The sequence below is a fragment of the Equus caballus genome, chromosome 16, assembly GCF_041296265.1.
Source record: "Equus caballus isolate H_3958 breed thoroughbred chromosome 16, TB-T2T, whole genome shotgun sequence".
NCBI classification, from domain to species: Eukaryota; Metazoa; Chordata; class Mammalia; order Perissodactyla; family Equidae; genus Equus; species Equus caballus.
The window spans coordinates 78184512-78202246 of record NC_091699.1 but is presented as its reverse complement, the minus strand read 5'-3'; the positions used below and the strand labels follow the sequence as shown (position 1 = coordinate 78202246).

The following is a 17735-nucleotide window of genomic DNA, read 5'->3' as shown; positions in this document are numbered from 1 at the left end:
TGGGTTGAGCTAAATAAGGAATCTTGGGAGACTTGTTAAGGTTTTTTTGATTACTGGCTATATAAATGAGGGAAAGTAGATGTAACTTTTGATTTAAGTAGTATTCTTGTTTTTTTTACAAGATATGCTGTTATTGGTGAGGAAGATTGGCCCTGACCTAACATCTGTTTCCAATCTCCCTCTCTTTTTTTCTCCCCAGAGCCCCAGTATGTAGTTGTATATCCTAGTTGTAAGTTGTTCTAGTTCTTCTATGTGGGATGCCACCACAGCATGGCTTGATGAGTGGTGTGTAGGTCTATACCCAGGATGCAAACTGGCAAACCTTGGGCTGCTGAAGCAGAGTGTGCGAACTTAACACTCAGCCATGGGGCCAGCCCCTAAGTAATATTCTTGATTCATTTCCATATTTCACCAAAAATATAATAAAATTCAATGAGAAGAAACATTACAAAGCGCAGATATGATACAGGAAAATCCTGGTTTATTCAATCTAAATTTAGAGTTTTCTTACTAGATGCAAACAGCTAAAATACCTGAGATTTGTAATACATCTTAGATTGAATATACCAAGAGTTTACTGCTATATCGTAAAAGCCTATGAATTTAGATCAATTAAATCTTATTAGAACTAGGATGTAATCTTTTTATTTTTAAAAATTTTTTTATTTATTTTGTTTTTTTTGAGGAAGATTAGCCCTGAGCTAACTGCTGCCAATCCTCCTCTTTTTGCTGAGGAAGACTGGCCCTGAGCTAACATCCATGCCCATCTTCCTCTACTTTATATGTGGGATGCCTACCATAGCATGGTGTGCCAAGTGGTGCCATGTCCGTACCCGGGATCCGAACCGGTGAACCCCGGGCCGCTGAAGTGGAATGTGCGAACTTAACTGCTGCGCCACCAGGCCAGCCCCCAATCTTTTTATTATATGTGATATTTATAAGGCCTCTTTAGAAATATTGTCTAGGTTCAGCATCCTGTTTTAAGAGGGATGTGTGGAATCTAGAGAAGTCAAGATGGGAATTAAAATGGTTATTTTTATTGTATAAAGAAGACAATTTCTGAATAAATGCTCTGTGAGCCATAAAGCAAATACTGAGAGACAACTTTCATGACTGTCTTTAAGTCTGCAGGATATTTAGTTAAGAGAATGCTTGTTGGGGCCGGCCCTGTGGCTGGGTGGTTACGTTTCCACACTCCACTTTGGCAGCCCAGGGTTTCCCTGCTTCAGATCCTGGGCATGGACCTAGCACTGCTCTTCAAACCATGCTGAGGCAGTGTCCCACATAGCAGAGCCAGAAGGACCTACCACTAGAATATACAACTATGTACTGGGCGACTCTGGGGAGAAGAAGAAGAAGAAAAAAACGAAGATTGGCTCAGGTGCCAATATTTAAAAAAAAAGAGAATTCTTGTCAGTCATATCTTGCCTAAGAAGAAAAGATGAGAAAATGCTTCAGTTGTAGGGAGAGAATTTGATCAGCTTTGGGATGTAGGTCTTTTCATGTATTTTACTTGTTAGTAAATATCCAGTGCTGTTTGATGCCCAAACATTGCTTTGAGTTATTAAATATTGAAATAGGTTCCTATGGGAGGCTGGTCAGTAACCATTTTGGTTCTTTTAGGTCTTAAAATTTTCCTGGAGGCTAGAGCTGCCTCTGAATGTCCCTTCTAGGCCAGTGGTTCTGTTTCCTATATTTTAGAAAACTTAATTTGATGTGACTTGAATTGCCACAGAGCTTTTTCTTTGGATTTTCTTTTAACCTTAGCTTGTACATGAGATGTATTTTATATTTTAGAAAGTAATTTATGGAAAATTGTGTATTGAGTCACATTTTTCTGTTGTTTCTCCTGAGTAAGTAATCCTTATCAAAAAGATTTCAGCATACAGTAAAAACCTTCCAGTTTAGATGTTTCTTCAGGCTTGGTTGGTGTGATTCTTTGTATTCCTGTCTCTCCTTCAAATCCTGTGTATTAGATAAAAAGCCCCTCTACTGAACTTTCCTTTTCATTCTGTCATTAGTTACTTCGTGGAGCCACCCTAGCCCCTAGTCCTTACCTTTCCCCTTGCTGTGGGTGTAGGTTTGCCACTGCTGTGGGTAAAAGGAGGGGGAGGGATGGAGCAGTTTCCACAGCCTTTCTCCTTCCTCCTTTTCTCCCAAATGCTTCCACGCTGGCTGCTCCACCAGTGCCAGCCTCCGTTACTGGCTGCCGGGATGAAATCACTAAAGCTCACTGACTTGTATTCCTCTGAAATGTCAGTGCTTGAAGTATTCATTTGTCTTTCATTTCTCCCTTCATTTATGTGAGTGGGAAAAGAGGAAAAGATAATCCCCTGTTTTATGTTGTTTGTGGAAGTAATAGTTGTAGAGATTCCTAAGGGTTAGGAGTCCCCTGTTTCAAGGGACAGGTGCTGCTCGTAGAGGGGAGAGCAGGCCAGAATCTCTGAGGTTTTCAGAAGAAGTAACAGCAGAACAACACCAGCTTCCGTTTTGCGAGGACCTGCAACAAGTCTACCACTGTAATTAGTGCTTTACATGTGTTATGACTGCCCTTAAAATAAACTGGAACAACAGGTGTTGTCCCCTGTTTATAGATAAGGAAACTGAGACTCAGTGAGGTAGTTAACTTGCCTGTGCTCACACAGTTCAGTAAGTTTCAGAGCTGACATGGGAACCTAAACCTGTCTGACTCCAAAGCCCATGCTCCTGCACTGGGTCTTTTTGCCTCTCAAAATAAACAGGGGAGGAAGAGCTTGCTTGCGTTTTATATCGACTTAGGAAGAAGTCCGTGTGCAGCTCATCTCCTCCAGCTCCTGGCAAGCCTTTTCTCTGCCTTCACTTCTTTTTGGTCCTTGTACTACTGGAGTTTCTTGGGATTACTAGCAGGAACTTGGAGCCAAGGGAGGCTTTGGAGGTAGGAACTGAGTCCTTGTTCTTAATGTCAGGGATACAGAGGGAAGAGATGTTTTTAGCCTTTGCAAGTGGGAATTCTGAACACTTGTACAGAATTGTTTTTTTCTTGAGATTCTACAGTGCTGTTTTATAGGACTACACTTGAGATACATCATGGGTAGTATAGGCTTTTCTAGACCAGCCTAACATTGTTTCCATGGGAAGATATGTTCAGAGTTCCAGATAATAGACTTAAAGTACACTTTTGGAACATTATCCATGTGGATGTTGGAATCTGCCTGAAATCCAGATTCTCAATAGGACTTACCATCTGGAGATGACACATGGCAGGGCTGTTTTAAATAGATATCATCTGCAGGAGCTGCCTGTTTTATTTGTATCCATTTAATCAGACACTAATACAGAATACAAGATGATTTCACTCCCTACTTTAAAAAATGACATACATTTTAAGCTTTTTGGTGATTTTTATTTTAATAATTTTTGACTGAGTAATATAGACACAAGGCGTAAAATTGAAAAGGTATAAGAAGCTATATAGTAAAATGTAAATTTTTCTCCAGTCTTTGCTCCCTAGCCACCCAGTTTCTTTCTCTGTTGATTGTGAATTTTATGTCGTTAGGTGCTGAATTCTTATAAATTTATACGTATAGGATTTGTTCTGTTGTATAGTTAAATTACTTGGAATCAGTTTGATTCTTTAAAGCCTCGCTTTTAGGCTTTGTTAGGACAGATCCAGAGCAGCCTTTGGTCAATGGCCAGTTTAGCCCGGCTGCTAGGGACTTGTGAGGACGTGATGCTCTGTGTAGTAAGAGGTCTTTCACCTCTGGCTGGTGGGAACATGAATGATTTTCAGCCCTGTGGGAGCTCTAGGAATTGTTTGGTTTACTGCCTTCTGGTTGCTTTTTCCTTGCCCTCACGTAATTTCCTCTCACACATACGAAGTTCGATATTCAGTCAAAGACTTGAGGAGACCCCTCTCTAGTTCTTGCTGTGTACCAGATCCCTCTTCTCCAGTTCTCTGCCCCACACATTTAGCCTTTGTGACTTCCGTGAACGCTGATGTGTCTCTTGAATTCGGCTCTACTGGACTCTGTTTGAGTCTTCTCCTTGTGCCATGGCCTGGAGACTCTCCAGAGGATGCTGGGACAGTCGTAGGGGATCACAGCCCTGTTTGTTTTCCAGTGCCTTAAAAGTGTTGTTTCATGGTTTTTTGTCAAGTGTTAAAGTTGTTTAAAGTGGGAGGGTAAATTTAGTCGTTACTACATCATGGCCAGAAGTAGAAGTGTGTGGATATGTTTATGGACTTACGCTAGTATTGCCCTTTCTTAGGCTTCATCTCTGGTTAGAGCAAAATCTCTGAGCTTATTTTTCTTTTTCAAGATTGTCTTGGCTATCCTTGGTCCTTTGCATTTCCATCTACATTTTCCACATGATGTTTCTAATTCAGCTTGTCACTTTATACAAAAAGAATTTTTTTTGGTATATTGGTTGAGATTGCATTGGAACCTTTAGGAGAAAATTGAGGTCTTGACAATATTGAGTCTTCTAGGCAATGAACATGGTATGTGTCTTTATTTAATTAGATCTTTAATTTATTTTAGTAATGTTTTATGATTTACTTTGTAGAGTTTTATACATGTTTTATTATAAATATTTTGGGTATTTGATTTTTTAAATACTATTAGAATTGATATATATAAAAAGTTATTTTTGTAGCTGGTATATAGAAAACATTTTTTATACTAATCTTGTATCCAGCAACCTCATGAAACTTACTTATCAATTCTAATAACTTGCTTGTATGTTTCTTGAGTGAATTTGTACATTCACAGTCATATCATGTCTGAATAGTAACAGTATCATTCATTTTTTTCCATTCTGAATACTTTTGTTTTCCTTTTCTTATTTAAATGACTAGATCTTCAGGATAATGTTAAATAGAATTGGTGATAGTGAGCATCCTTGTCTTGTTTCTCATCTCATTGGGAAAACTCTCAACATTATACCATTTAGTGTGATGTTTACTAATAGCTTTTTTATACAATCTTTTTATCAGATTAAGGAAATTGCCCTCCATTTCTGGCTGGCTAAAAGGATTAGTATGGAAGAATGTTAAATTTTATCAAATGTCTTTTATCTCCTGAGAGCATTGTGTAGTTTTTCTCTTCTGTTAATGTGGTGAACTATACTGATTGATTTTCCCATGTCATCAACTTTTTATTCCTGGATTTTTAGGCTAAGTACAACTTTATCATATTGTATTTATATTTAAGTAATTTTTATTATAAAATACATAAATATAAAATCTAGAAAATACAGGGATATAACTATTATATAAAATTCATTTTCATTTAGGCTAGATTTGGTTTGCTGCTACTTTATTGCATTTTTTATTTTTGCATTTAGGTTCATGAATGATTTGTCCTTCAGTTTTCCTTTCTTGTAATGTCCTTGTCAGTTTTTTTTGATGGTACATTTCTAACATTTTTTATTGAGATATAATTCACATATAATAAAATTCACTGTTTTAAAGTGTATAATTCATTGGTTTTTAGTATATTCACAGAGTTGTGAAACCGTCACCACTATCTAATTCCAGAACATTTTCATCATCCCAAAAAGAAACCTCATGCCCCTTAGCAATCATTCCCCGTTTGCTTCTGCCCCCCCCCCCCCCCCCCCCCCGAGCCCCCGGCAACCACTGAATCTGCCTTCTGTCTCTACAAATGTGCCTGTGTTGGATATTTCATACGAATGGAACCATATAATATGTGGTCTTTTGTGTCTGGCTTCTTTCATTTAGCAAAATATTTTCAAGGTGCCTTCATGTTGTGGCATATGTCAGTAGTTCAGTCTTTTTTATGGCCTTTATGATGGCCTTCCCTTTTGTGGACTGGAACAGCCTTTCTCTTGTGAACTAAAAGCTACACTAACAAAAAGAATAGAACTCTTAACTATAGCTATAAAATTGTCTACTTTAAGCAAATTTTAGGAGGAGCAGTGAAAATAAAAGAAAAATTTCGGGTTAATATTGGAAAAAATTCATTCAAGAATTCTATGATTATTGTAGTTTAATGCAATTTTATTTCATTATTTCTTAGCTTTCTAACTTTCTAGGGTTTGTGTCCTATTGTGCCTGAGGATTGTGAATATTAATTTAAATTCCAAGGAGATTCTAGATTGAGGCCTCAGGGGAATTGCCATTTTCTTAATTTCTTTTCATTTGCATAATCACATTCTAGAGGATTCTGTGGATGATTGGAAAGTTAAGAAGAAAATGCAGAAATGTTCCGTTTACCAGAATATTTAAGTGCCACCTTGACTTATTTAGTATTTATTGGCTGTCAATTTCAAGTGTTCTAAGTCTCTTAGGTGGATTAACTTATTAAAATTTTATAATAACCTTATAAGACAGTAATAATTCTCATTTTATAGATAAATAAAATAGAGATACAGAGAAATTGGGTAACTTGCTCAAGGTCCTACAGATAGTAAGTAATGGAGCTGGAATTTGAACATAGGCAGTCTGACTCCAGTCATGCCATTATCTTAGACTGCTAGTGGGTGTGTTGCTTACATTTGCAGTTGAGCCAGCATGCCCATTGATTCCTGAGGCGTATAGAATGTTTTATATATCATATGGCGCCTTCACACACAGCGTCTCATTTAATATTCTCGATACATCTAGGAACAAAGTTGAAGTAGGTAAACTTCCTTTTGCTTAATATTGTATTTCCTCAATTTTTGTTTATATACTAATGTTTGTTTATTCTAAGTTATATATTAAAGATCTCCTAGATACCATGTCCTGTATTAAGTTCTTTGAATATTTTGAAGATAAATTATACCTTAATGCTCCCATTTAAAACGTTCAGATGTGAATCATGATCCAAAGTAGAAAGTGCCCTACTGGAGTTCAGGGAGATCAGAGCAGTGAGATGTTCTCTATTGATGCTTTCTTTTTCTCTTGCCTTTGCTTGCTTCGTTTTGCCCTTCTGACTCTTAGAATTTTAAATTGGGTGATTTGACCCTTCGTTTGTTAGTCATCCTGAGGCTTGTTGTTTTTACTTGCGAAAGTAACCCAGAACATACGGGGTTTTATTTGGTTTTAGGGAATGACGGAAGAAGAGGAAGACAAACTTTTGGCACTGAAGGACTTCATGATGAAATCTAACAAAGCCAAGGCCAATATAGTGGACCAGAGCCATCTTCATGATGGTAGTCAGAAAGGTGTAATTGACTTGGCAGCCTTAGGCATAACCGGGAGACAAGTGGATCTTGTTAAAACCAAACAGGAACCAGATGACAAGCGAGGTTAGTATTTGTGTGTGTCTGTTTAGCTTGTTATTATTCATTATTTCATAAGGCTGGTTTTAGCTAATTAGTAGTAAAATAAAAAATCACATTTCCCAGATATAGAACTTTCAAAATACAGTGAGTGACTCCATTACATAGCAGGGAGATTTGGGGGAGGAAAAGTGGAGAAAAGAACTAACAGTTAAGAGATTAAGTAACCTGCCAAAATCATGGCTCTGTGTCTGTCGGAATCAGGATTCAAACCAAAGCCTGACTCTAAGGCCCTCCTCCTATAATAAAATCGTGTTGCCTCTGTGGAGGTGTATGATTGAAGATGAAATTCTATTTTTTAATCCTTTAAATGCTGACCCAAGGCCAATAGCCTAAGTAAAATGAGATAAAAGTTTTCTAGTTTGTTATTGCTAGGTAATGCCTAGTGAATTGAAAAGATTAGTCTTGTTATTATGAAATACAAAAGAGTAGAAATCAGAGAAACCTTAACCATTTGAAATCTCGAGATTTAGAACTGACAGCTCTTATGACAGTGACATTGACATTGATAGTGTGAGGATTTTAAGATCTTGTGTTTTCCTCCTTTAACCCTTTCTGGAGATGTACTCCCTTCGAAATACATGCCTTTATAAATCCCCCTATTCCAGTATCAGATTTTAAGGGCAACTGATGAATTATATTTAAAATAAACCTCTGCCAAACTGGGCATAAAGTATTTGCAACTTATCAGTGGTTTACACCCATAATATGTAAAGCACGCATACAAATTATTATTAAGAAAAATACAAGCACCCCAAAAGAAAAATAGTGGAGGATTTGAACGTACAACTTATAGAAGAGTAGAAATGCAATATTTGAAAAGGTAAATAAGTGCAAATTAAAACAATGGATGCGATTTTCTGCCTATGTGGATTAGCAAAGACTGAAGATACATAGTGTTAGCAATGTTTTAGGGAAATAGGGATTTTCATACACTGTTGATGAGATTATAAATTGAATGTATTCTTTTTAGAAGGCAATGTCCTTACTCTTTGACTCGCTGTTTTCAGTTCTGGAATTTTCTCCTAAAAACACTGACAGGAATGTGTAGAAATATGTATAAGAATATTCTCAAAGAAAACAAAGGAAATACAGTAATTCCCCCTTGCCTGCGGTTTCCCTTTCTCTGGTTTCGATTACCCACAGTCAGCCGTGGTCCAAAATAATAGATGGAAAATTCCGGAAAGAAACAATTCATAAGTTTTAAATTGTGTGCCATTCTGAATAGCAAAATGAAATCTCTTGCTGTCTTACTCTCTCCCACTCAGGATGTAAATCACCCCGTCGTCCAGCGTATCCACACTGTATATGCTACCTGCCCATTAGTCACTTAGTAGCCATCTTGGTTATCAGATTGACTGTCCTGGTATTGCTGTGCTTGTGTTCAAGTAACCCTTATTTTACTTAATAAATGGCCCCAAAATGCAAAGTAGTGATGCTGGCAATTTGGATATGCCAAAGAGAAGCCTTAAATTGCTTTTTAAGTGAAAAGGTAAAAGCTCTCTACTTAATAAAAAAAGAAGAAAATTGTATGCTGAGGTTGCTAAGATCTATGGTAAGAACTAATCTTCTATTTGTGAAATTGTGAAGAAGGAAAAAGAAATTCATGGTAGTTTTGCTGTTGTACCTCAAATATGTACATATAGGATAAAACATAGTATATATAGGGTTGGGCATTATCTGCAGTTTCAGGCATCTGCTGGGGGTCTTGGAATGTGTCCCCCTGTGGATAAGGGGGGACTACTGTAATTGTCCCTTAATAGGGGAATGGTTAAATAAATGTTCAGCATATTTAGTTAGGTAGGAGAAAAAGCAAGTTATGAAACAGTATATATTATTTTATTTTTGGAAAACAATACAGTAATAAAGCATTAAACTACTGTGTATTTTATGAGGTGTACAAAGTTATGGGGGCAGTTTGTGTTATATTTTAGTAATGCTAGAACTTTGTGTTACTTGATGTACTTTTTGTAATTAGACAAAGATTAATAAAATAAAGGATTTCTCATCTCTTTATAGTCAGGAGGTAGCTGTATAGCAATTGCTATTTTATTTCTTCTATTTTTTTGTTTGTTTCCCATGTAACTGATACTGGAAATAGAGAGGTCCTACTTAGCATTGTGGTCAGCAACATTTGAAAAAGTTGTTTCTATTGTTGGTTCTTCAGATAAAGAGGTTACATGAGATGGTGCTAGCCTTGGGAAACTAGGAAGCAGTTATGTCTAGTTATTAATACCATTGAAAGTGCATCTGTTTCATCTGCCCTAGAGATGCAGTGAGAGTTAATGAGTTGATATATAAATATAGATAAATTGGAGATCATAAAGAACCAATAGGATGTGAAGTCCACTGCTGTTCCTCTCCCACCAAAAAAAAAAAAAAGCAATAAAGGTTTTAGAGGCTTCCTACAGACTAACTATTCTGAATCTGTTTTCATAGCTAGAAAACATGTAAAACAAGACTCAAATGTAAATGAAGAATGGAAAAGCATGTTTGGGTCATTGGAACCACCAAACATCCCACAGGCCCTACCTAAAGGGAGTGACCAGGAGGTGATTCAGACTGGGAAGCCTCCTCGTTCTGAGTCCTCTGCTGGCATTTGTGTCCCTTTGTCAACTTCTCCGCAGGTACTATCATCTAGGCAGTAGTGTTCCTTTCGTCTTTCAATCCCATTCTACTGTTTTGGACTTTTAAAGGCTGTGTTTATACCAGAAAAATCAATATAGTGACTTGTCCTTTAGGGAGGACATGTTTCTTTCTAAGGCAGGTTTATCTTTAATTTTATAGCCAAATGGATATGTAGTTATTGAAAGAACCAAAAAAGGTCTCATTTTCGGGGCTAGCCTGGTGGCATAATGGTTAAGTTCACATGCTCTTCTTTGGCGGCCTGGGGTTTGTGGGTTTGGGTCCCTGGTGCGGACCTACACACCGCTCGTTATGCTGTGCTGTGGCGGTGTCCCACACACAAAATAGAGGAGGATTGGCACATAGCTCAGTGATAATCTTCTTCAAGCAAAAAGAAGAAGATTGGCAAGAGATATTAGCTCAGGGCCAATCTTTCTCACCAAAAAAAAAAGAAAAAAGTAAAAGGTCTCATTTTAGAGTACTCATTGATAAAGTGATCTGAACAGGGGGTTGAAGACTTCATTATGAATTGTGATTATAATTAGGCTACAGTGAACCTTTTAAATCTCATTTTATTCTTCCTCTAATATAGTTATATCTGTAAAATAGCAGAAATACTTCTGGAAAGAGAAGTCCCAAGTTTGCCTTGTGTGAGAAATGTCATGATGACTTTGATATATTTGAAATAAACTTGTAATTTAAGGTAACTCTTCCTTAGCAAATCATATTTTAAATGAAAAATATTAACTCAACCAAGTGATAAATTTGTACTTCTTTCACTTAAATTAATGAGGATTTTTGTTTAATGTTATCGATGCACTGATAATTTTTTTTAATAATGTAGAGGTATGGAAATATAATGTTTGTGGTTAAGCTTCATTTTAACTAGGTTTTCATTGAAAAAATGTCATTGTATTTAAATGGGTTTAAAAATGAATACATTAATAAGGACAGAAAGTTGATATAATGAGTAGAGAGAGCAGGAATACATTTTTATCATCAAATATACTTTGCTTGTGACATAAATGCCTATAATTCGATTTGTTTTGCAGATTCCAGAAGTGACAAATGTCCAAAATAGAAAACCAACAATACAGGTTTTAAGTAGTACAATTTTACCATCCACCTACCAGATTCGGATCACAACTTGTAAAACTGAACTTCAGCAGCTCATACAACAAAAGCGGGAGCAGTGTAATGCTGAGAGGATAGCTAAGCAGATGATGGAAAACGCGGAGTGGGAGAGTAAACCACCACCACCTGGTAAAGAGCTGTTGCTAGGTAGTTGTATCCCAGCCTGGGGGCCAGAGCCTAGGATACCAGGCAGAGGAAGTCAGAACAAAACTGTCACTTTGGAAGCCCAGAGGAAGAAGCAAAATAAATGAGAAATCTTAAGTCATTATTTCTGGAATTTGGATCTTCTTAGCTCTGGGGGCAACTTGCAGTGTCTTGTTTAGACCACTTACTATTTTGTATTTTAGCCTGTCTCTGTCCAAAAATGGACCCATGTATAGTGCTTAGTTTTACCTGCCTGCTTAGTGTCATGTCACTTTCTCATTGAATGTCAGGCTTCTTGGAGTAAACTCTGGCTTTTAATTTCTGAAGGGTTTAACATCTATTAATTTCCTTTAAAAAAAGATAAATTTAGAAAATAATGGATACTTTTAAAAAGAAAACAAAATCATCTATAAACCCACCATCAACAATTATCAACATTTTGGGGAAAATCTCCTACTTTCTGAGAAAATTTAAAAGAAATTTAGAGGTATTTAAGATGAAGATGTGGCTCAGCTGTGTTAACAGACTTGCTCAGTGTAATGTGGTAGAGTTAGTCTCTGATATTTGTAGATTTTGAAAAACATTTTAATGAGTTTCTGTATATAGATTTTAATAATAAAAATTTAGCTTGAAAACTCTGAGAGGAAATGCATAGTGTGCCTATGCATAGAGATTTAAAAATTATGTGAATTCCCATGGGCTTCTATTGTGAACGTGGGGAAAATGCTGATAGAGATCAGTGATTTAAAGATTTAGAAAATGTAAAGCGGTAAGTGTCATCTCTAGTCACATTCTTTCTTATCAAAATAAATATCCTGGAATATTTAAATTGTTTCTGTAATATAGTTTGATATTATTTACCAGCCCTGCTTTAAAAACAAAAAAAGTTGACCACAAACTGTCTACTTTATTTTATGATAGAGTCTGTCTTCATAAGTGGCATTTTATACTTAAGTGGAGCTATACGTTTTATTCAGTAATCACAGAAAAGGTGTCAAATTTTGTGGTTCAAGAAATGTGCAATGACTGTTGGACTCTTGATTTTTTCTTTTTACACTTGAGTGATTGCATGAAATTGGTTTTCTCTAGAGGGAAGTGTTCAACCTAGCCTGGTGGATTATCTAGGCTTCATGGCAAAGTGTTTTTGATCACTTTCAAATCCAGCATATCCTCCTTAAAAATTGTATTCAGCTGTTCTTCCCACACATGTGGGCTAGAGATCCAAGAGGAAACAATGTATTTTTTTATCTTAGAGTAAGCCATGCTTGGCTGTAGTCTGGGTTTCAAAAATGTTTCTTGGTGAAAAATAATTTCATCCTAAAATGATATTGTTGTCACTTAGTTAGGCACAGTGCTGACTCCCAATATAGTATTATCTTCAGCATAGTTTTCTGTTTTGTTTTAAAATAGATTAATATTAAATATGATTAAATGTTACACAATATAAAAGTTTATTCAGCAAACATTGAAGACAATTATATGCAAGGACATGCTAGATAATCAGAATGGATAAGACATGGTCTCTGGTCTCAGGGAATTTATCATAAAGGAAATTAATCATATACAAAAATAATATGCATAATGAAGCAGAAGGGTATAGATGTCATAAAGAAAGTACTAGAAAATCCATGGGCATTCTGAGGCTGTAATTTGTAATACCATTTATACCAACATACTGATACCATAGAATAAATGATGGCAGATAGGGAAGAAATAAACATTTGGGTGTTTACTATGGGCCTGGGACAATATGAGACTCTTTATACATCTAATTAACCATGTAGTCACTCTTTGGGTTAAGTAATACTTTCATCATTTTACTTTTGAGGAAATTGAAGCTCAGAGAGTTTCAATAAGTACCCCAAAGTCACACATTTATGGTGTGGTGGGTCTGGGTCTTTGAGACTTGGAGCCTCTGGCAGCTTCCCTAGCTCCTGCTTTCTCTAGGTCAGGATAGTCATCACCTCTCACTACTGAGCAAGTAGTCAGGGTTTTTCTGGCTAGCAAGTGACTATTGTGCCTTCTCAGATGCTAGAGAAGGTCCCAGATTCAGTCTTTCTCAGTCTATTTGAGCAACAGTTAATTGCTGTCTTGGATGTCTTGCTCAATAGATAATAGTATCTGTCATGGTTCCAGTAGACCACTCGGTATTGGCTAGCTATTGGTACCCTTCATTTAGTTCTTATAATTGTTCTCGTGCTGGTTATTGGTGACTGTAGCTGGGAGGCTGAGGGGAAGATTGTATTTGTAAACTATAGTTTAAGACACATTCCTTTGCTTTTGCTTAGGATGGCGTCCTAAAGGGCTGCTTGTTGCACATCTTCATGAACACAAATCTGCTGTAAATCGAATTAGAGTCTCTGATGAACACTCACTTTTTGCAACATGTTCAAATGATGGCACAGTGAAAATCTGGAACAGTCAAAAGATGGAGGGGAAAACCACCACTACCAGGTAACATATGCTTACAAGGAGAATCCATTCATTCAATCAGTCAACAAATATTTATTCTTAGGTGCCAGGGGTACAGCAATGATAAATGGACAAAAATACCTCTTCTGTGGAGCTTTCCTTCTAGTGGGAGATGACAGACAATAAACAATATAAATAAGTAAATCATATATGTTAGATGGTAAATGTTATGAAGAAAACTATAGCAGGAAAGAGGGATAGGGAATGCAGTATGGTAGAATTTCAAGTGAATTGGCTAGAGAATGCCTCACAGAGAACATGTCATTTGAGGGAAGACCTGAAAAAGGTAGAGAAAGAGCCATGTGGATATCTTGGGGAAGAGCATTCCAGGAAGAGGAAACAGGGATTTCAAAGGCCCTGAAGCAGAAGGATGTTAGGTGTGTTTGAGGACTAGGGGAAAGGTCTGTGTGGCTGGAGCAGAGTGAGCAAGAGGGAGAAGTAAGAGAGGCCAGATGACCGAGGGCTTTGTAGGCTGTGGTAAAGGACTTTGACTTTTGCTCTGAGTGAGATGAGGAGCCTTTGGGGAATTCTGAGCAGAGAGACATGATCTGAGTTAGATTTCAACAGAATTGCTCTTGGCTTTTGTGTTGAGAATAGACAGAAAAGGGGCAGGACAGAAGCGCTAGAGGAGGCTGCTACAGTAATTCAAGCAAGGGGTGGAGTTAGTGGGAAATGATCGGATTCTGGATGTGTTTCAGTGGTGGAGCCAGCAAGATTTGTTGAGTGCATTAGATGGAGTATGAGCAAGAGAAAAGTAAACAAATGATAGAATGGCTGACTGTGTAAGGAAACACATACTATACTGTTGCCCCACTGTTTTGGTCAAGATGGAGATAATTTGTGACTTGAGATCTCTAAGACTCCTTAAATACGCATAATGTGATTTTAAGTGTGATTATAAGAAGTATTTTAGATTTGTACAACTTTATAGCTATGTCCCTACTTGATATGCAGTCTACTTGTCTGCCCCCACCCCATTCTCCCTGTCCCCACCATCCCTATCAATTCTACCATATTTATATTTATTCTGTGCCTAGTTTGGTCTGAGTCTGAAAGGAAAGCTACTAGAATTAAAGCTGAATCTCATGGACATAAAATGACATGGGGGCTCTCTGGTGCTTTTCTTGTTACCAGTTCATTGACTGTAGTTAACCACAAAATTGTTAAACAACAAAATATCTTTGATAACTAAAATAATTCAAAAGTATACTCCTTACTTACCAACTTGATATGATTTTTGCTGTTTATTTTTTAAAAGAGCTCTATATTTTTACACCATGCTTAATTACTGTTTTCACGTTCATTCTCTCTTGGCATTGCATTGGTCAAAAACTAAATCAAAAACTAATGAAAGAATCCTGGCTCCATGTAGCAATTTTTTGTCAACATTTTATTATGAAATTTTTAAACCTATAAGAAAAGTTGAAAGAGTTTCACAGTGAACACCCATGTACTTGCCACACAGATTCTATTATTAACAGTTTTACTGTTTCGCTGTGTCATGTAATTATCCATCCTCCTATCAATTCATCTTTTTAAAATGTATTTCAAAGTAAGTTGCAGACATCAGTACACTTCCCCTAAAAACTTCAGCATGCATATCATTAACTAGAATTCAGTATTTGTTTATAGTTATTTTTTTCTTTTTTGGCATAAAATTTGTATGCTATAAAGTACACAGATCTCAAATGAACCATTCTATGAGTTTCAACAAATACATATACCTGTGCAACTTAAACCGCTCTCAAGATACATAACATAACCATGACAACAGCATGTTCGCCTTATATTTTTTCATGTAAAATCCTTGCCTCCTCCCTGCTTGCAACCATTCTTTTGATTTTTTCCCACCCTCATTAGCATTTTGATAAGTATTTTAGACACCTCTTCTGATAATTATTTTCCAAATGGTTCTTTGTTATCATCATCATTGCATTCATCCTTTCTTTTATTAGGAGAAGTTTAATTGATACGAGTAAACTTCTCAAGTAAGAACTTGGAATCCTCTGTTAGCTTTGCAAAAACCTCACTTGTTAATTCTCCAATAATTTTTGTCATAGAGTCATGCCTTCTATATCCCAGTGTCACATTTCAGACAGTGGTATCCCAGAAAATGTGGCAGTTTAGCTGACTGTATTGTCTTTGAGAAGTTTGTGTGATGATCAGGAGATTGGATTTCCTCTGGATGCAGCTGCTGTCTTATTGTGGGGTGCAGTAGGCCTTGGCTTGGAGGTACTTCATTCCAGGTCCCAGGGTGGGGAAGAGGAGAAGGGAACAGAGTATGTTCCCCTCATCACATGCCTTCATGAACTGATGAGGGGAGAAGGAGGCCATTATTATTGCCAGAACCAAGTGGGAACAGTTGGTGACTGGGAAAAAGCAGCAAAACTGATGTGTTTTCCTAGGAAATGTTACTAGTACATTCTGACTACTGATGCCCTTCCCGTATGTATTCAAAACTGATGTTGAAACTGGCTGACCACGCAGTTCCAAGTCCTAACTTTCTCATTGACTTATGATGGTAATTTAGGCCATCTGGATTTGGCTCTGCTATTTTATTCTTTCTTATTTGAGGTAAACTTTTAGTTTGTCCATTGGGAACTAGTTCTAGAGAAATTGCCGTTTTTCTAAACTTTCACAAAGATTTTTCAACTTTATCTTTTATAGTATTCTAAATTATATCTTTCACATATGCTTTTTATGCTACCCTATTTTTGGCTTATTTAGCATCTCAATTTTAGGGGAGATTGGTGCATTTGGTACTTGTTGAATTTGATGGTAAAACATCTAAGTGGAGTTTTGTCCCAATGAAGAATTGAAACAATATGAGAAGTGTGCAAGAAAGTCGTTAGTATTAGGGTTACATATTTTAGAGTGACTGATAGTCTCGGAAGTCAGAGTCTTTGAGTAGTGAGGCTACTCTGAAGAAAAGGGAATGTAAAGGGTTATAAAGGCTTGAATCTTGGGAAATTGAATTTTGGGGACCGGAAAAGAGAGGTCTGAAAAGGAGAGAGAAGAGACTATTAGACTTCAACAGAAGAGAGAGTTTTGAGAAACGGACTTATAGGCAGCTCTTAAATGCAATAAGAAAAGCCAAGTATCCTGAAAACCTAGTAGGGCTGTTGGGCATTCTCATACATTGCCCTTTGGTGGAATGCAGTTGATGATACATCCGTCATCCCTGGAGGACTTTTTGATGATATGTATCACGAGCCTTTATGATGTCCATATCCTAAGGAAATAACTAAGAATAAGCTCATATATTTAGTTTTAAGGCTGTTCAGATTGGCTTTTTTATAATAGTAAAAAATTAGAAGCAAACTAAAGGTTCAGCAGTTAGGAGTGTAGTTAGATAAATAAGTGATGGTGCAAAAGTAAAACTGATGTTGAAACATATATATCAGAGACTTCCAAAAATCTTCCATAAAAACAATGAGAACAGTGACAAAAACTGTCAAAATCAACTTTTTCAGAACTCTAGAAATTAACTAAAGTCCTGCATCAATCCGAAGAATGTTATTCAAGAAAAACAGCTGACTCACAGAACAGTGAGCCCTGTGGTCCCTAATTCCATCCTCTTCTACCAAGCTCTCTGGTAGCTTTGAAAACTACCAGTCTCACAACTGAGAGAGCCATGAAAACCAGCAGCTTAGTAACCACTGGAGGGGTCATTAATGGGCTTGGAACTCCCCAAAAGCCCCATCTCCAGAGAATTTTCATTAGTTGACCTTTTGCCAGCTTGCTGAAAAGTTCCATTATCAGGGCTTGTATTTATTTAACCTGACTCATACCTTGTTCTTTGAGAAAAACTCTACCACAGGACATTTGTTGAAATTGTCAGTGTTCTTTACTTAACATTGCATCTGCCAAAGGTGGCATTAACAGTTGTAACTAGCAAGATGCTGACAAAAAACTTAAAAGGAGGAACTAGGGAATGAGGTGGCCATAGGGGCCTTTGAAAAGTTTGGATGTATTCATAGGCATCTGCAAGGCTACATGCATGTGCAGGGTTGTGCACATGTTCAGGAAACTGAGAAGAACCTGAATCCTCACTTCTGGCTAACCTTGAGACTCTGCACAAGCAAGAAATAAAGGAT

At 37.0% G+C, this 17735-nt stretch overlaps 1 protein-coding gene across 2 annotated transcripts in view; it reads left to right on the top strand.

The window, feature by feature from the left end:
- Positions 1 to 17735, top strand: part of PIK3R4 (phosphoinositide-3-kinase regulatory subunit 4) — a 65894-nt gene that overhangs the window by 30345 nt on the left and 17814 nt on the right. For both annotated transcript variants that reach the window (XM_005600929.4, XM_001496778.5), the window contains exons 10-13: positions 7029 to 7230; positions 9703 to 9890; positions 10941 to 11151; positions 13455 to 13620. In XM_005600929.4, coding sequence (XP_005600986.1) covers positions 7029 to 7230; positions 9703 to 9890; positions 10941 to 11151; positions 13455 to 13620 — 767 coding nt within the window. The remainder of the gene's footprint in view (positions 1 to 7028; positions 7231 to 9702; positions 9891 to 10940; positions 11152 to 13454; positions 13621 to 17735) is intronic.